Source organism: Quercus lobata, chromosome 2 (genome assembly GCF_001633185.2).
Source record: "Quercus lobata isolate SW786 chromosome 2, ValleyOak3.0 Primary Assembly, whole genome shotgun sequence".
NCBI classification, from domain to species: domain Eukaryota; kingdom Viridiplantae; phylum Streptophyta; class Magnoliopsida; order Fagales; family Fagaceae; genus Quercus; species Quercus lobata.
In genome coordinates this window covers 4,325,997-4,346,722 of record NC_044905.1, presented here as the reverse complement: position 1 = coordinate 4,346,722, position 20,726 = coordinate 4,325,997, and the positions used below count along the sequence as shown (strand labels likewise).

Sequence of the window (20,726 nt, the reverse complement as noted above, 5' to 3'; positions counted from 1 at the left end):
GTTTAGGGGTTGCAGCAGGGATATTAATTTAACTTCACCATGGCAACAGTACCTCTCTCTCTCTAACCTTATTCTTCATGTATTTGCATGTTCTCAATTCACATATTTCCTTCTTTGTATTTAGAATTTGTGTTTGAATGGTTATTTTGTGACCAAAGATTTATTTTTCCTAAAAGCTTGAAATGGTTGATATTATTTTAAGGTTAGTGTTAAAGTTTTGAATCTCGGTGCCGGATGAGTTTACTTTAGATTAATGTTTGTATAACTTTGAGCATAAAATAGTTTTATAGGACTCAATAATTTGTTTGTACAATTTTACTTGTATCTTTAGTACAAAACTTATATTTGGTTGGTATTCTTCTTTGTATGACATGTAGTATTGTTTCAGGTCTTTGTTCCAATGATGCTGCATTGATCAAAACATGTGAAATTTGTATGAGAAGCAATGTTCTATAAATATCTCTACTTCCGATGCACATAAAACACACGCAAACATACTTTTTTTTTAGTTATATATCAATTTGACCATGCATTAATTTTTTTAATAATGATTTGCACATCATTAACTCAATTTCCTATTTTTAAATTTCATTTGATCTTATTATCAATAGTTTTCTCGTGCATCGCATGAGTTGGCGACTAGTAGCATATAATTAGGTAGCTTTTATACTAAAAAAGCACCTATTGCATGAGTATCTTTATAATAACATGATATAAGCTTGTGCCTTGTTGTATAACACTAGCCGATATCCCGCACGATGCGCGATGCATTTTGATAAATTTTGTAAGAAATTATTTATGACCCATTGATTTCATGAATACTATTATTGTTAGTCACACTTAATCTATGAGGTTTTCTACTAAAACTAAATTCAAACTAAATACATTGAGGGGAAAATTCCTCTAATTTAAGCAACCAATAAATGTCACCAAATCATAGTGAAATTGTCACCTACAAACCTGTTGGTTCCTAGGTGTCTTTCTTGTATTATTTATGTTTAATATATCAATTAACTATAAAAACTTCTAGAATTTTATGATACAACAATAGAAAAAATAATGTCATAGTGATGCAATAATATCACAATTTAACCTCCAAATTTTAATTGAACTAAAAGTAGCCAAAAATATATCTAGGTATATGCATCATACAGAAAATCAAAAATAAAATTGACACATAATAAGAAAAAGTAAGCCTAAATAAATTACAATGCTACATAAGTAAAACTGTATACATAAAATCTAAACAAAATATTTAAGACGAACATAATATTTTAAAAATTAACATACCTCTCAAAAAGTAAAAGAAAGATATTGTTAGTGTAACGACCCCGCCCCAACTATGTAGATATTGTCCGGTTTGGGACCCATACTCCTCAAGGTTTTGTTCTTCCCCAAAGCACACAGCAGTGGGGGAAAAGACCTCTACACATTAAAGGGAGGTCATTCCTTATAAACACATTCTCATGTGCTTCCCTAGGCGATGTGGGATTCCATGGAATGCAAGACCCTCATTTTTAGGTCATTATAATCCACCCCCCTTACGGGCACACGCGTCCTCGTTTGTAGGACCCACACTTCTGACTAGGCATGGCTCTAATACCATCTACAACGACCCCGCCCCAACTGGGTAGATATTGTTCGCTTTGGGGCCCATACCCCTCACAGTTTTGGTCTCCCCCAAAGCACACAGTAGTGGGGGAAAAGACCTTTACACATTGAAGGGAGCTCATTCCTTATAAACACAATCCCACATCGCCTAGGAAAGCACATGATAATATGTTTATAAGGAATGACCTCCCTTTAATGTGTAAAGGTCTTTTCCCTCATTGTTGTGTGTTTTGGGGGAGAACAAAATCGTGAGGGGTATGGGTCCAAAGCCTGAAGTGTGGGCCTCACACGCGGGGACAGGTGTACCCGTAAGGGGGTGGATTGTAGTGACTTAAAAAGGGAGGTCTTGCATTCCATGGAATCCCACATCGCTTAGGGAAGCACATGAGAATTTACTGGGTTGAACTAGACTTTATTAACAACTACAAGGAGTCTCAATTGTGACTAGTCATTTTGAGATATAGCGCAGATGTGGCTAGCGCTTTTCCTTGAGTATTTACATATGGTATCAGAGCCGGCCCAGTAATCCCATGTGGGCTCAGAGACACTATCCCACAAAGTGGGCCCTAACGAGGACGTTAGGGATTTAAGTAGGGAAGATTGTAATACCCCAATTTGATTGATTGTGTGATGTGTGTGGATATGCGATGAGTCCCCCATTGGATATTTACTAGGTAGATCTGGGTTTTATTAACAACTATAAAAAGTTTCAATTGTGACTAGTCCTTTTGAGATATAGCACAGATGTGACTAGCACTTTTCCTTGGGTTGTTACGTATGGTATCAGAACCGGCCCGGTAATCCTATGTGGGTTCAAAGACACTACCTCACAAAGTGGGCCCTAACAAGGACGTTAGGGATTTAAGTGGGGGAGATTGTGATGCCCCAATTTGATTGATTGTATGATATGTGTGGGTATATGATGAGTCCCACATCGGGTATTTACTAGGTTGAACTAGACTTTATTAACAACTATAAGGAGCCTCAATTATGACTAGTCCTTTTGAGATATAGCACAGATATGGCTAGCGTTTTTTCTTGGGTCGTTACAATTAGAAAATTATGGAAGTTTAATTTTTAAGTCCAATGGAAATGAAGATTTATACTGGATAAATGTGGAGACAAATAATATTTTCCCAATTCATTGAATTTGACTCTTGCAATTTTGCATTGAAGTTAGTCTTATGCTGAAAATTGAAAAGTTTTTTTGATTCCTACATTTCCCATGACTTTTTAGATCCATCTGTATCAATTCAAAGTATGTAAAGTTATAAATGTATACAAATTCTTTGAATTTTATTCCTACATTTCCCATGACTTTTTAAATCCATCTATATCAATTCTTGGCACATTATATGACATCCTTCTCATTTAGGTTTCTACCTCATCTAAATTTAAAATTTATGTCAAACTATTAAGTAATGGTAAATCCATTTATTTCAATGTATTAATAAAATTCAAAGAATTTATATACATTTATAACTTTACATGCTTTGAATTGATATGAATGAATTTAAAAAGTCATGAGAAATATAGGAATAAAATTCAAAAATTGAAGTTAGTCTTATGCTAAAAATTGAAAAGTTTTTTTGATTCCTACCTTACTCATGACTTTTTAGATCTATCCATATCAATTTAAAATATGTAAAGTTATAAATGTATACAAATTCTTTGAATTTTATTCCTACATTTCTCATGACTTTTTACATCCATCCATATCAATTCTTAGCACATTGTATGACATCCTTCTCATTTAAACTTCTACCTTATCTAAATTTAGCATTTATGTCAAACTATTAAGTAATGGCAAATGCATTTATTTCAATGTATTAATAAAATTCAAAGAATTTGTATACATTTATAACTTTACATGCTTTGAATTGAGATGGATGAATTTAAAAAGTCAGGGGAAATGTTGGAATAAAATTCAAAGATTGAAGTTAGTTTTATACTAAAAATTGAAAAGTTTTTTGATTCCTACTTTACCCATGACTTTTTAGATCTATCCGTATCAATTCAAAGCATGTAAAGTTATAAATGTATACAAATTCTTTGAATTTTATTCTAAATTTCCCATGGCTTTTTCAATCCATCCAATTCAATTCTTGGCACATTGTATGACATCCTTCTCATTTAGGCTTCCACCTCATCTAAATTTAGCATTTATGTCAAACTATTAAGTAATGACAAATGCATTTATTTTAATGTATTAATAAAATTCAAAGAATTTGTATACATTTATAACTTTACATGCTTTGAATTGATATGGATGGATTTAAAAAGTCATGGAAAATGTAAGAATAAAATTCAAAGATTGAAGTTAGTCTTATGCTGAAAATTGAAAAGTTTTTTTGATTCCTACCTTACCCATGACTTTTTAGATCTATCCGTATTAATTCAAAGCATGTAAAGTTATAAATGTATACAAATTCTTTGAATTTTATTCCTACATTTCCCATGACTTGTTAAATCCATCCATATCAATTCAAAGCATGTAAAGTTATAAATGTATGCAAATTTTTTAAATTTTCTTAATATATTGAAATAAATTCATTTGCCATTACTTAATAGGTTGATATAAATGCGAAATTTAGATGAGGTGGAAGCCTAAATGAGAAGGATGCCATACAATGTGCCACTTGGTGGAACGTTGTGCTTTCCCACATGAGGTCTCTGCCTTTATATATATATTGATGTGTGATATAGTTTGCAGATGAATATTGTAACACCCCAACCCAATTTTATAATTAAACTATGTATTTGAGTGGTTAATTATTATTTTTAAGCCACTTACTTTCTAAAATTAATATAAGAGTATTTAATAAACATATTATTTTATAATGCCATTGAATAAGAATTGTAAAAATTATAAATAATTGAAATGATAATTTGTATTATAAATATATACTTAGTATGTACAAAACTATATTAAGTGGTTTAATTTATTAGATACATAAGTGGTGTTTTAATTAGGCATATGATGCATGAGATGTTATAGTTGTAATTTCACCCACACATGCAACCAATGGGAATTCAAGATAAATAATATCAATGTACCATGCATGTTGACAAACCCAAAAGACCAAGACTTGGCTAGCCATGCAATAACCAAGTTCCACCTCATTTCTTCTTTGACTTTTCTCAAGACCAACATCCAAGAAGCCTCTCTATTCCCACGGGTAAACACAAATAAGAATTCTCACCTCTAACTTTACTCTCTTTTCTCTTAAGGAGCTAGGAAGCTCTCTTAAGTCCCTTTTGTCAAACCTATGGGTCTACACATTAAAACAAAGAAAAGACTCCATCTCATATCTTCTTCACACCCTTTCAAAGAAACTGAAAACTCAAGAAGCTCTCTCCCTTTTTCATACTCACGGTCCAACACCAAAAGAAAGAAAAGACTCTCTCAAGCTCTCTACCCCTCATACTTTCAGGTTCAGCCACTAGGAAAGAGAAATTCTTTCATGCAAGAGTGATTTTATTTATATTTCCCCTCAAGAACTAGAAACTTGGTAAGGTTTTAGTTACTCTCATCTTAGAATCCATGATTTCTTCAAGGAATTTTAGTAATGGTATTTGTGGTTTGTAAAATTAGGAAATCATGAACTTGTAAGTCTATATATATATATATATATATATATATATACTGTTTTAAGAAGTTTTGGAATTGTGTTGGTGTTTTGTTGAAGGTAAATTAGGGTTTTTACTAATTAATAATTTTATATGATTAAGGAAGTAAGAAAAAGTTAGGATGAGTACTTTTGATGTTACTGCTGAGATTTTTGTTGTATGTAATTTTGCTATAAATGGTTAAATGGCTATATGTAAGTGTTTTCTAATATGTCTAATGAGTGTATAAAAATCTTCATATGATAATAAGACTATTTGCAATCATTTTATGATTTTACAAGAAAATGTTTCAGAGCTGCCTCTGTAATAGATTCTGTGTTTAGATAAATTATGTATTAAATGGTATACAATGAATTTGGATGCTAGGATTATTTTCTATGAAATATAAGACACATATGGTTGTAATGGAAATGGTCTCACAGCATTTGGATTAATATAAAAATAATGGTTCAATTTCTAATTTGCATGAAATTCTGTCATGACAGATTTGAGCACATTGTCTTGTAGGATTTTTAGTAAATCATAGTTTCATGATTTGATTCCGAAATTGATGTGGTATTTACTAGACATCCAGATGAGTTTCTCTGTAAAATTGTATGGATATTGGATGTGTTTAGATAGCCCATTTGTATTTTACAAATGAGGCATGTGCTGCTAAAATGAGCATTAAACAGTAAAAGACAACTCTAACTTTGAGGATTTAATTCTAAAACTAGGGTGAATGTTTTGAGCTATAATTTAATATGCATATCTTTTGGTATGTCTAGATCATAGATTAATTTTGTATAACTTGGTTCAAGGTTTAATACTCAAAGGAGGGGTTCTAAACCATTCTACTGTTTTTTCATGTTGCTGTCTTGTTCAACGTGTTGTATGTTGCCATGTGAGTATATATGGTTACATGACCATGCTTAAAGGATTTTATGTTTATGCATGTATTATTTCCCTAATCTCAAAGCACCTTTTGAAGTGAAGTTGGCTCTTTTGGAGATATGATATGAATATGAGAATGACGGTTTTTTTTTTTAGTTTGGTACATTATTGGTTAATGTGTGCATAATATGTTTGTGGAGACCTTGTCGAGGTGGGATTAGAATTTCCTTAATTTTAAGATATAGGTTTTGAGATGAATGTTTAAGTTTATGATAAGGAATAATTGATAGTAATAAGTTTTGATATTTGGTTTAGGTATTACTAGTATCCAAGTCTAAGCTCCTTCAACTTTAGACTCTCGGTTCCTCTACTTTTAGGTAAGGGATAAGTTATATGAGTATTTAGTAAGTCATGAGATTATTTTAAAATATATTACGCATTAAAGGGTTTTTTATTAGAGATATGACATATAATCATGTTTGAGACAAAGATATGTTCATGAGCTTTCGAAATCTTATGTATATGATTTAAGCATATTGATGCTGTTACTAATTCCATGAACATTATGTTTTAAAGAAAAGAATGAAAATGTTATTATTATGAAATGCTATGCAAAATAAGAATTTCAATATGAGGTATAAGTATGAAATGTTTTCGGGTTATGTCCTCTGGTGATCTGAACTCTATCAGTAGGGGTTAATTACTGGCCTTTCATGGAAAATGTTATATGATGGCCATTATAAGTGGGACTAGCTTTGTTGTACCCGCCCTTATTGGTTACGGCCAACTTGTGGAGGAAGTCAACTGACCCCCATGGTTGAATGTATGGATTATGATGTGATCTCGAGAATACCTGGCATTGTAGGGAATGCTGGATGCCTAGTACTATGGTGTTAGAAGCCTTCTAAATAAGTACAGACTTATCAAATATGGACTAACCAATAAGTTATTTATGATCAGCTATATCATGTTATTAATCATGAGAGAATGATTTTATTTAAATGCATTATGAAAAGTTAAAAGCTCTCATGAAAAGAAGTTTATGATAAAAAGAAAAGTTTTGTTATTCTTTAAGATGTTTCTAGTTTAAGACAAAGTTACCAATTATCTGATTTAAGTTAAAATGATTATTTTGTAATGAGAATGCATATATATTGATTTCAAACAATCAATATTATATTTGGTGACTTTGTAAGAAATTAAATCCGAAATGTTAATATTATTCTAATAAGAAAAAGGAGAATAATTATTTACCTATGAAAAACATATAAGTTATTATTATGAATAGTATAAAATACTATGTATAAGGACACAATTCGTAACGAACCGTAACAGTGTTGGGTTCGCACGTAAAATGGCCCAAACAATATCATTTGTAGAGCGTGGGTTTGAAAGGCTAGGCCTTGGTCACCAAGCGGTGGGTTTTTCGCGGTGTTCATACATGGTTAAGTTTTCTTCACCCCTGGAGTTTTTCTCCTGGAGGTGGGCTGGGAGGCTCTGGTTTTTGGCCATTTTTCCCAGCCACTTCCCTAGATTACTGACTTTTCCTTTTATACTAGCCTTCGTTCACTGTCCTTCGTCCACGCGGAGGGTCAAATTTTCCAAGACTGATACTTGTCCCATCAGCCCATATCCTAAGTCGTTGGTGGGTGGTTGTAAAAGCCGAAGAATACGGCTTTGTCAGGTGCAGAGTATTGAATGACAGTAAGGGCAGCTTTCCCTGGATATTTTAGATTTCTTTCAAGTTTAGTCCTATACCGTTTTTGCCCCTCTTTCCGGTGGGACTTTGGGTCTGCCGAGGACTGAACTGTCCTCAGTTGTATCCCGAGGCTATCTTTGTGCCTCATATTATCGAGCTTGGGCCATAGCCCTCCTCGGCTTGGGCCTTTAGACTCCCCACGGGTAAATGAGCCTGGCCCATAAATTATTTGGGCCCCATAATAGCCCCTCAAAACCCTGTTGTCCAACCTCTTGGTTGGAAAGGGGGGTTTTGGTAATACCGAGCCTTTATTATGGCTCAATTAATTCGGCCTTTCACTAATGCTGGCGGTTCTCCATCTGCCCAGGAAATGTACCGGTCTACAAGACATTCTTTTGATTTTACTCCTGACGCGTTCTCGCCGTTTGGTTATCCAAAACGCGCTTTTAATGACTTCTATTTATGAGACTTATTTAAATTCGACGGTTTGTTTGATGAGGTGGGGAAGTGGAACGGATACATCTTTGTTTACAAATTCTTTTGGAAACCTGGACGAATTTAATACCTTCCGTTTTGCCCTTCCTATAAGAAGACAAGTAGGAGGTTATCGCTCTCGTACATAGACCCTTTTTATCCTCCTGAGATCTGAAATCCTTAGCCTCCCTTAGCGTTTACTTTACCCACTAGTTATACACTAAATCATAATACGTTCACCATAACAACGAGTAATGAAGGAACCATACCCCCCCCCCCGGTAAACACTACGTTCCAATAAAGCTCGTAATGGCTCGGTCAGGGCAGGGATGGCGAAGACTCAAAATCTATCTCACCTTCCTTTCAGCCAAAATCCGAAGCAGGGACTTGTCACGCCAAACTTTTGGCGTGACTAAGTCGAGGACACCCATCATCAATACCAATCACTCTCTCATGAGCATACCTAACATGGCACCAGTGTGTTAGGAGTCAAGACTGAGGCAGGGACCAAGTGCCCCTGCTTCTTCCTCTCTTCGTTCACTGGTGTCTCTTTTTGCCTCTCTTTCTTCTTCTTTCCACCACCAGATCCATTCTGGTGCTTTTCCTTCTCCCTCTTTTGCTCCTTTTTTCTTTCTTTTCATCTCTTCCCTCTTCTTCTCCTCCTTCCTTTCATTCATCTCCTCCATCTTCTTCATTCATCTCTTCCATCTTCTTCATTCATCTCTTCCATATTCTTCATTCATCTCTTCCATCTTCTTCATTCATCTCCTCCATCTTCTTCTGAAGAAGGTCCTTCTCTCAATATGGGCGCTACTGAGGCAGAGTTTGGAAGGACTTCGGAGACGAGTTTAAAAAGAGACCTGACTGTTTACTTAATGTATTGCTTTTTTTTTTTTTTATTGTTTTGGCAATCTACCTTTTGTATAGGCTTGTTTAGGCCCTCCTTTGTACGTTATAATACACCTTTATATTAATAAAAATTGTTATCACTTTACTTCACATGTTCTATCTCTATTTTTTTTCGAAATGATAACGCAGTGCGTAGACATACAATCTTGTGAATTCTTTTTATTTTTAAACCGTGACCGACGTCTAGGACCAAAGTCCCAGTTAATAAAAAGATTTTGCTCTTTGTTTATAAAAACAATCCGGCTTAATAATACTAAATCGAACAAATGATACTTAGGGCTGAAACTCCCATTAGGTGGGAAAAGAAAGGACATTATGATGAGCTTACTGAGTCGGCCTGGCACAATACCGCCGACCTTAGAGTACAATACTTGGGACCCTAATCCTTTATCAAAGAGAATGGCGCTATTACGAATTTGCAAGTGCTATTCGGCACAATAATGTAGCATTTGAATCAATGACACCTAGGGCCAAAATGCTTGCTAAGAAAAAGATATCACCATAACTTTAATAGAGTTGTTTGGCACAACAATGCCGACCTGTGAAAAATGATATTTACCCCAAAACTAGCCGAGATGATAGTTCAATACTTGATGCGGTGTAGGAAGTAACCATCCGAGGACGTATCACCCGCAAAATGAACAGCCCCCCTAAGCTACTAAATAGTGGGGCGTTTCACCATCTTCTTAACACTCCTATTGGCATTGACCTTTTACAGTATTTGAGCCGAGGATTGAGCAACTTAGAATTGTTATTAAGTAGCCAACCTTACAAAACATAGGCTTGAGTCCGAGGACCATGCAATGCCTTGGTTCTGTCCAAAACCCAGTTTTCTCATCCAAGTAATTGGTTTCCCCATAGGCTTGAGTCCGAGGACCATGCAATGCCTTGGTTTTGTCCAAAACCTAGTTTTCTCATCCAAGTAGTTGGTTTCCCCATAGGCCTGAGTCCGAGGACCATGCAATGCCTTGGTTCTGTCCAAAACTCAGTTTTCTCATTGCGTGGGACCTTGGCTTTAGGGGAGTTAGCTCCTCGGCCGAGCCCCTATAGTTATCCATGCGACTACTGCTACCTAGCGTAGCCCCTAGCGGAACTTTACACTAAAATTCTATAACCAGTTGTTAGAAATGACAAAGGAACTCTCTCGACCTACCGCCTATGCCAACGCACAAGCTTTCCCACAGACGGCGCCAATTGTAAGGACACAATTCGTAACGAACCGTAACAGTGTTGGGTTCGCACGTAAAATGGCCCAAACAATATCATTTGTAGAGTGTGGGTTTGAAAGGCTAGGCCTTGGTCACCAGGTGATGGGTTTTTCGCGATGTTCATACATGGTTAAGTTTTCTTCACCCCTGGAGTCTTTCTCCTGGAGGTAGGCTGGGAGGCTCTGGTTTTTGGCCATTTTCCCCAGCCACTTCCCTAGATTACTGACTTTTCCTTTTATACTAGCCTTCGTTCACTGTCCTTCGTCCACGCATAGGGTCAAATTTTCCAAGACTGATACTTATCCCATCAGCCCATACCCTAAGTCGTTGGGGGGTGGTTGTAAAAGCCGAAGAATACAGCTCTGTCAGGTGCAGAGTATTGAATGGCAGTAAGGGCAGCTTTCCCTGGATATTTTAGATTTTCTTTCAAACTTAGTCCTATACCATTTTTGCCCCTCTTTCCGGTGGGACTTTGGGTCTGCCGAGGACTGAACTGTCCTCAGCTGTATCCCGAGGCTATCTTTGTGCCTCATATTATCGAGCTTGGGCCATAGCCCTCCTTGGCTTGGGCCTTTGGACTCCCCACGGGTAAATGGGCCTGGCCCATAAATTATTTGGGCCCCACACTATGTATGAAAAGATATTCTCCTATCTGAATATTCATAAAATGAAATGATTTGATTTACATGCATTCGTATTAAATTCTCATGTATCTTACCTTTATTGAGCTGTGTAGTTCATCCCTTCCACTCTTTCAGTCAACAGATATTAATTTGGAGCAAAAGGAGTCTTAGACGAGTTTTGGAAGGAGCTAGTTTTAGTTTTAATGTATAGATCCCAAATTAGCAATTTGATGTTTAGTTTTGTAGTATTGTGTATTTTAGGATCTAATGAAAGTTGTGTACCTTAAAGCATTAAGAGATGTATTATGTGAAATTTAGAATTTGAGTAACTGGTGGATTGTGTTATTTTTTTGAGTACAGTGTAGATGCTCTGAATGCCAAGTGAAAAGTTAGATCATTTAAGTAAAGAAACAAGAATGAATAGAAAGAGGGAAGCTTTTGTAAAAGCTAAGTTGGTTCTTGTTAATATTAGGTTTAAGCTTGATATTAGCATGCCGGTTATGGTTACAAATCCAGGTATCGGGTTTGGGGCGTGACAAACATCACATAATCCTTTTTATTTAGGTTTCTTTATGATAACATGATATGCTTTGCAAATTTTGGTTTGGTCATCTGCAGGGTGGAGCTTTGGAAACTACTGCAGCTAGTGGGACAAAGAGATGGCATGTACAATCCATTGTTCATGTTTTATAAATCAATAATTTTAAAGCACTTTTCACTATAATTTGGTAAATATACAAAACACTAAAGAACTTTTGAGTTAAAAGATATACATTGCAAAAACTATGCTACTAAAGCTCTACCTTCTAATAGCAATGCCAAACTCGCACTAATGTTCAATATGTAACTGCTATTTTAAACTCAAAACAACACCTATCGCATGAGTGTGTAACATGCAATATGATAAAATCTGTAGATGAATATCAAGTACTCTTTTTATGTACGTATCTTTCTAATGACATCATATACTTTGCAAACTAATTGCTGATTTTGCCAATATATTCTTGCATTTTGATGCCATTAGAATCAAAGCACAGGTTAACTGCAATGCTTAGACACTTGAAAATATCTATTTGCTTTCTTTCCCCACAAATGACAAATTTGGCTTGGCCTCCTGCAGGGTAGACCTTTAGAAACTAGTGGAGCTGGTGGGGCAAAGAGACAGCATCCATGAACTCCTAATCAGACTCAAGAGCACTCATTGAATTCAGCAGAAGGCACACCTCCAAATCAATGCTTCCTCCTCCTTCATAACCCGAGTATGATGACACCTTCCCATCAAACTTGTCTGCATACCCACTGCGAAGTGCCACTGCTTTCCCCATTCCAAATTCATTCCCATACATGTTGAACCTGGGTGAACTACCCATCATTACATTGTTTTTATTAAAAGGCTTAGTAAGTTGATAAACAATAGGAGATTGCAGCCAGGTATCAACCCAGTCACGCACAACCTGGTCAGTGTGGTTAGCCACAGCCTCGCGCAACTTCCGTGCTGCCCACCCAAGACTATGTTCGAGCAATTCACCAGCTGTGGTTACTCCTCTCAATGCGTGAAGCGAGTTCCCAAAGTAATCATTAGACAAGGATGGCTCCATTCTTGACCTGTTATTGGCGGCCAAACTGCAATTTGTTATCTGGTCACATGGTAGACGACGCACACGTGTAACGCACCTCCAGACAAGTGCAGACAAGGACTGAAAGGAAGAGATCTTGTTGGTATTGGATTCTACATTGGCTTTTGCTTTGAGTTTTGCTATGGATTCGGAAGAGAAGTGGAACATTCTTTCTCTAAGTTTTGGTGCTTCACCTCTGGAAATGAACTCATCTTGGTGTGAGAAAGGGAGGTTGATAATCAGACTAACACCATCAGGAAACCATCGCCTGTGGATTGGTGGGCGTGTGATAGAAATGGTGTTTCCCTGTGCTGAAAGATCTCAGACCAAGTGTTACAGAAATGCCAATAAGAGGTTCCATCGCCAAGGCAGTGGTTCATGGAACAGCCTATAAAGATACCATCTTTTAGCTCTGTTACTTGAATGGATAGCAATGGCATGGTATGACCATCATAGTTGACCGCCCTGTCATGATCAAAAAAGGAATGAACGATTGATGGTACATCAATCGGAGAAAGGATATTAGATATTGTCATGTCTAGATCTGCATAGATGAATTTAGCTCCAGGGCTGTTATTGCAATCAACAAAAATCAAGCTTGAAGGTGGGTTTTCATTTTTTTGTGTCACAAGGCGGCTTGTAAGTGGGTAGAAATAGACAAGGGTTACAGAGAGGGAATACTTAAGCTTGTCCAAGAGAGACTTGATGAAGTCTTCATCGGCATTTGTTGTTGGAGGTTTGGTAAAAAGAAGGCCCTTCTGGATATAGTTTGCAGAGAGCATGGCAAGACCCCATGGTGTCAGGTATAAGGGCCTCTTTGACTCTTCTAAAGCATACTGTGGTTTGATAAAGCTCTCTGAGATGTATCTGATTTTGGGAGGATTAGTAGACATCAGAAATTGATCACAGAATTATGTGAAGGAGGCTAAAGGGCTAATTGATACTCTTCAAACTCCTGAATTTTGAATATCTACTCTGGTTTATGTACTTCAGAATTAGCAGATGTTTGACTAGCTCTCTCTTTTGTTTTCCAGTTAAGTATTATTCAATTCTGATTTTTTTTTTTTAATATTATATTTATATATACCCACAGGAAATACAATAAGATTTGAATATTGTGGTTCCTATCTTGAATGATTACTCTTTATCCAAATCCCAGGTTTTAATATATATATTAAAAAAAAAAAATAGTTGAGTTAGCTAGAATTTATACGTGCCAATAGTTTTGTATCTACTTCTTACTTTTTCAAATGAAAATATTCAAAGATCATGTCCCCTTTAACTATCAAATTATTTATTAAAAAAAAAAAAAAAAAGAATCTATTGGCAGTGGAAGTTAAAGTTGCACTCTAATAACATTTTTTTTACACAAAAAAAGAAATGCTCTCTCGCGTGAAACCTCGCTCTCTCTCCCCGGAAGAAAAAGCCGAACTTGCCAGAAGTAACAAGAAGGTAAAGGAATCACACTCAGCTCGCTCCGTGGAGGATGAACCTCCTAGTTTCGAGAAACTCTCCAGTCACCCAAAGCTCTCCTTCAAGGAGAAACTTGTTGGGGAAATTCCTGGGGCTTTCACCCAGGCTTTTGATTTCACTGGGCAGATGGAATACGATTCAGAGTCAGACGATGATGTCTCAGAGTTAAGCGAGGGTATTGCGGCTGTTAAGTTATCTCGTGAAGACAAGATTCGCATCAGGGAGCCCTGGGCGAAAGCCCTTATCGTGAAAGTCTATGGAAAATATGTAGGATATCACTACATTCAAGCCAAGCTCCAATCCATGTGGAAACCAGTGGGAAGATTAGACTGCATCGATCTTGGTAAAGAATTTTTCCTTACTAGATTTTATGCTAAGGAAGACTATGACTTGGTGCTGCAGAAGGGCCCTTGGTTCGTCGGCGAAAACTTCCTGTCTATCAGACCGTGGGAACCAAATTTTAGACCCTCTTCAGCGAATGTTTCATCCATAGCGGTGTGGGTTCGCTTAAATGAACTCCCCATAGAATACTATGAATCGCATATCCTGAAGCATATTGGTTCATCCATCGGAAATGTACTCCGGGTTGACACTCATACTGCGGTGGAAGCAAGGGGGAGATATGTGAGACTCTATGTGCAAATAGACATTAACAAGCCGCTGGTCTCTACAGTCCTGATTGGAGACTTAGAGCAACCCGTCCTCTACGAAGGTATTAATAGGCTGTGCTTCTCGTGTGGGCGTGTCGGACACCGGAAAGAATCATGTTCGTACACAATCCGACCCCCCTCTTCTCCGGCGAAGGAAGACACCAGTCCTAGTCCGATCATAGAGGACGATACATGCAATGTGCATGCTGCTGGGCCCACAGAGCAGAATCAAGCAGACGCTGGTATAGTACAGGAGGACAATTACGGACCTTGGCTTGTAGTGACACGCAGGAAAAACAGCAAAAACATGCATAAGGCTGGCCCCACAAAACGCTCCCACTCTCCTGAGGCTGTTAGTAGTGGAGCAGGACCTTCAGGACACTCACCACCTAATGTAACGTCAGCAAAAGAAAATTCCTCGATGCATTTTAATGCACCACGCACTCCAGTGGGTGACTCTAATCCGTTCCAATTTGAATTGGGCCATCAGTTGGAAAACAAGCTAGGTAACATCAGGAACGGGCCATTGACAAATCCCACAATTTCGGTAAGCAAAAAGATAGGCCCAAAGAAAGGCCCAGCAGGAACTAACTCAGGGAAGCATGTTTCCAAGTCAGCTAGCACGAAGCATCCTCCAAAGGGTAAACCTGATATTTCACGAGCTAGGGCCAACTCCAAGTCCAAACCTTGCGCCGTGGGAGATTGCTCCAATTCTGTTCATGGTTCTTTCAGCTCAACTTCATCTCGGCAGAATCCTTCGTTTGGTTCTGTCACTCTTTTGAGGAATGATTCCAAGACGCTTCCTCATGATCAATTCCAGTTTTCAAGCCAATCTCTAGCCGCGGTGGGTTATGAATCAGGAAGGGATGGCAATGGAGATGCCAGAGCTTGCCATGGAAGGAGCAAGGACGAAATTGATGTATCTAGCCTATCCAACAACAGTATTCCTCCTCCTTGTGATAGGGAGAGCAAAGGAGATGGGCCTGGTGACAATGTCGACAAAGGGTCAATTCCGGGAGATGTTGAAGATGACGGAATGGAGTTTGATGGAGGAGGCCAAGATCCTACCTCAATATGATGAGTTGTTCTGCTCTTTTCCAAAAATTAATAATGAACATTATTATCTGGAACTGCAGGGGCGCTCTGAAGCCCAACTTTCAAGATCATGTGAGGGAATTAGTTCAGTATCACAATCCGGTAATCTTTGTGGTAATGGAGACACGTCTTGGCGGGGACCGTGCGAAGGAGATTATAGATAGACTTCCATTTGACGGAGCTATCTGCACTGACACTATTGGCTATTCTGGGGGGCTTTGGTTGCTGTGGCATTCGGATAGAGTGGAGGTGTCTTTCTTATCTAAAACGGAGCAAGAAATCCATGTCTCAGTTAAGGTGCGTTCTCTTAACCTTACCTGGTTATTTTCTGCAATTTATGCTAGTCCTAGACTCACCGAAAGACGTATATTGTGGAATAATCTCTCTGTTGTGGCCGAGCTTCAGAACCTACCGTGGGTTATGGCCGGGGATTTTAACGAACCCCTTGAGGATAGTGATAAACTTGGGGGCAGGGCAATAGGTATTAACCGCTCTTTGGAGTTTAAGGAGTGTCTTGATAGTTGTAATATGATCGATTTGGGTTTTTCGAGGCCCCGATATACTTGGACAAATAAGAGAGAGTTGACGGCCTTAATCCAGGAAAGAATTGATAGGTTCTTTGTAAATCCAGATTGGTGTTCTATTTTCCCGGAGGCGAGAGTTTCGCATTTAACTCGGTGCCATTCCGACCATTGTCCAGTGCAGCTTTGTCCAAAGCCTATATCTTTCACTCATCTTCCTCGCCCTTTTAGATTCCAAACTTGCTGGCTCTCAGACCCTTCTTTTCCCAGGGTAGTCTCCCAAGCTTGGAACCAAGCTCAATGTCTTCCCGAAGCCATTGACAAATTCGGGAAAGATGTTCAAGTTTGGAATAAAAATCATTTTGGGAACGTCTTTGGAAAAAAGAGAAGACTTCTGGCTAGACTTAATGGGATTCAAAAAGCCATGTCGGTTAGGCCATCTACATCTCTTTTAGAGCTGGAAAAGTCACTTCTTAAGAACCTTGACACAATCCTAGAGCAGGAACATGAGATTTGGGCGCTCAAATCCAGAGTGAACTGGATGATCCAGGGGGATAGGAATACTTCATTCTACCACATTTCAACTTTGGTTCGAAGGAAGAGGAATTGTATTGAAGCAATAAAAAACTAGCACGGGGATTGGGTGCATGAAGAGAGGGCAGTTATGAATATCATCAGAGAGGGTTTTGCAGGGTTGTTTAGCACCTCTAAGAGCAGCTCTCGATGGATCCCTGAGCCTCCCACCCAATGGCAAGCCACTATCCAAGACCTAGAAAGTCACAACTTGAATCTCCCTATCTCGGAAGATGAAGTAAAAGGGGCCCTTTGGTCTATGAAGGCTTTCAAAGCCCCGGGCCCTGATGGCCTACACGCCGGATTCTTTCAACGTTTCTGGCATACTATTGGCAATTCTTTGATTGAAGAAGTGAGGAAATGTTTTGCTGAGAAGAACATCCTGGATTATTTGAATCGGACCTTGATGGTTTTGATCCCAAAAATCCATGGGCCGGAAACCCTTGGTAATTACCGCCCAATCAGCCTTTGTAACACAGCTTATAAGGTCATCACAAAAATTATTGCCAACCGGATCAGACCTGTGTTGAGTAGCATTATTTCCCCTTTACAGACTGCCTTCGTCCCGGGTAGAAGAGGAACTGACAATGCTATCATTGTCCAAGAGCTCGTTCATACTATTGGCAAGGCCAAGGGTAAAGAGGGGTATATGGCCATCAAAATCGATCTTGAAAAAGCCTATGATAAGTTGGAGTGGGATTTCATTCGAGAAAGGCTCATTTGTGCAAACTTCCCAATGGACCTCATTCAAACCATTATGTGTTGTGTCACAACAGCCACAACCTCCATTCTGTTTAATGGGGGAACTTTAGACCCTCTTACTCCCACTAGAGGAATAAGGCAAGGAGACCCACTGTCTCCTTACCTTTTTATTCTTTGCATTGACTTCCTTGGCCAGCTTATTGAAGGAAAGTGTGCAGAAAAGGCTTGGGACCCAGTGAAGTCTTCTAAGAGCGGACCATTCTTTTCTCACCTCTTTTTCGCGGATGACTTGGTGTTATTTGCCAAAGCCAATTCCAAAAATTGCTCTGCCATCCGAAGTGTTTTAGACATTTTCTGCTCAAAATCAGGTGAAACTATTAGTGAAGCCAAATCAAAAGTTTATTTCTCTCCTAATGTGGACAGTGATATGAGGGATTCTCTCTGTGAAATTCTAGGCTTCCGCTCTACCAACTCCTTAGGGAAGTATTTGGGCATCCCCATAAGACAACAAGGGTCTTCTCCTAATGATTTCAATTTTATTTTGGATAAAATGAAACAGAAATTGGCTGGTTGGAAATCAAATTTGTTGTCCATGGCTGGTAGGGCAGTGCTGATTCAATCATCCCTTTCAACCATTCCGGCTTATGTCATGCAATGTGCCTCTCTTCCTAGCAAAATCCATAATGGGATTGACAGAATAAGCCGGAACTTCCTTTGGGGATCCACTGAGTCAGTAAGAAAGATGCATTGGGTTGGTTGGAGTAAGATTACCAAACCAAAAGAAGAGGGTGGTTTAGGCTTTCAAACAGCTAAGGGCAGGAACACAGCTCTTCTTGCAAAGCTGAACTGGAGATTCAATTCCGAAAAGGATAGCCTGTGGGCTCAGGTGCTTAGAAAGAAGTACTGCACTCGTCAAAGACTAAATTCCAACAATACCCACAAGCTTCCTTGCTCCCAAGTGTGGAAGGGAATAAAGGTTGGCCAGGAAACTTTCCAAAAAGGAGTAAGGTGGACTCTAGGCCATAATAGTAATCTCAGCCTGTGGTATGACAAATGGTCTTCTTCTGGTCCATTGAGGCTTGCTGTTCAAGGACCACTCACCCGGGAAGAAGAAAGCTTTCAGGTGAAGGATGTTTTAAGCTTAACGGGTTGGAGTTGGGAGAAGGTGTCTCTGGACATCCCTACTGAAATAAAACTAGAAATTCAAGCTACCCCATCGGCTCTATCTGTTGGAAGTATGGATAAAATGTGTTGGTCTGGAGATCCAAAAGGGAGTTTTAATCTTAAGAGTGCTTATCGCCTAGCAGTGGGAAATGAGATCAATAATTTCGATGGGAGTTGGATTTGGCAAGCCAAAACTCTTCCTAGAATCCAGATTTTTGTCTGGAGATGTCTCCATAACAGTTTAGGAGTCAAAACTTGCCTTAATGCTAGAGGTCTATCTATAGACCCCCTTTGTCCGCTCTGCCAAAAACATCCTGAGACTATCATCCACAGCCTTCGCGATTGTGATCTTGTTAAGGAAGTCTGGGCTAACTTGGGAGTGCAAGGTACAAGCTTGGGGTTCTATGGTTCTACCCTTAACCTTTGGTTGTCGAAGAATGCCAAAGCAGCCCACACAGTCGGCCAACACAACCTGCCTTGGAAATCAGTTTTTCTCTTAGCCATTTGGTCTATATGGAAGAGAAGAAACCTGTTGGTTTTCCAAAACAAACCTTTAAACTCCAATCTCCATTCTGAGATCCTTCACAAGGTGTTGGAATTCACTCATTGTGCCGTAAACATTCGAGAGGCAACCCACCATGTTTTGAAACCAGTCAGATGGGAAAAGCCAGCCATAGGGTGGAGAAAGCTTAATTCTGATGGATCCTCACTTGGAAATCCAGGCAGAGCGGGAGGGGGTGGTCTAATTCGGGATGAGGAAGGGAATTGGGTTCTTGGATACTCAAGGCAGATTGGCATTACCTCAAGCTTTATAGCTGAACTATGGGCGTTGAGGGACGGTCTTATGATATGTGATGACAGAAACTTCCCTGCTGTTGTGGTTGAAATGGATGCCAAAGTTATTATTGAAGTTTTGAATAACCCCAACAACACTAATTTAATTATCTCCTCCATTGTGGATGACTGCAGGAAGCTGGCTTCCAGAATTCCCAGGATTCAATTTGAGCATTGTTATAGAAAAGCTAATAGGAGTGCAGACATGCTAGCAAGGATGGGCGCTAATCAGTCCTCTTCTTTTAGTTTTCATTCTAGTCCCCCAGAGGATGTAAAACCTCTGTTAGAATTTGACATTTCTGAGTTGTATTTAAACAGGCGCTGTCCTGTTCCCCTTGTAATTTTCTAGTTTTAATGCAATTTTCCTGATTACCAAAAAAAAAAAAAAGTTGCACTCTAATGTAATATTAGAAATATATTTTAATATGCCCACTTGTGCCGAAAGGTATACAGTAATATCATACATATAGCCAAAGTTTAAGAGAAACTTTTTCTTGTTTTGATGCTAGATATGGAAATATATCATAAATTATAAATATTCACCCACTTCAATCTCCCTATAATATTTGTGACTAAGATGTTCTTGAAAGAAAAAACTTATCTACATCCCCCTTCATCACTATCTCTCTTGTCTCAGTCTAACAAGCCTCTTTAGATTATTTCCTTCTTATCTTCTTAAAAAAAAAAAAAAGATTAGTTCCTTCTGAAGTGTTTGTGCCCGAAACGAAATCCGAGGACTACATTATTAAGCTATCAAAAAAAGAAAAAGAAAAAAAGGACAACATGAATAAATAATAATAATATATCTGTGCTTATCTATGCAAGTAGAGGTTCCTCCGCTCAAATCTTACAAGGGCCTTAAAAAATAATATAAAATAAATAATAATAATATATCTGTTTTTTTTTTTCTAAATAATAATAAGGGTAAATTGCAAAAAACTACCTTGAAATTTGAGGAAATATCAAACACATTCACAACTTATTAAAAATGACCAATCTAATCCTTCAACACAAACGGTATTAACATCCACCGTTATTAACAAATTCTTACTCTCTCACCTCTTTTCTTTT

At 38.2% G+C, this 20,726-nt stretch overlaps 1 protein-coding gene and 1 pseudogene across 1 annotated transcript; one reads left to right on the top strand and one right to left on the bottom strand.

Annotated features, from left to right (window-relative positions):
- Positions 1-12,163: 12,163 nt before the first annotated feature.
- LOC115974155 lies at positions 12,164-13,578 on the bottom strand (annotated as a pseudogene).
- Positions 13,579-15,876: 2,298 nt separating this feature from the next.
- LOC115957760 lies at positions 15,877-17,013 on the top strand. The gene has a single exon (XM_031076084.1). The coding sequence runs from the start codon at positions 15,877-15,879 to the stop codon at positions 17,011-17,013; it is 1,137 nt and encodes a 378-aa protein (XP_030931944.1).
- Positions 17,014-20,726: the final 3,713 nt, after the last annotated feature.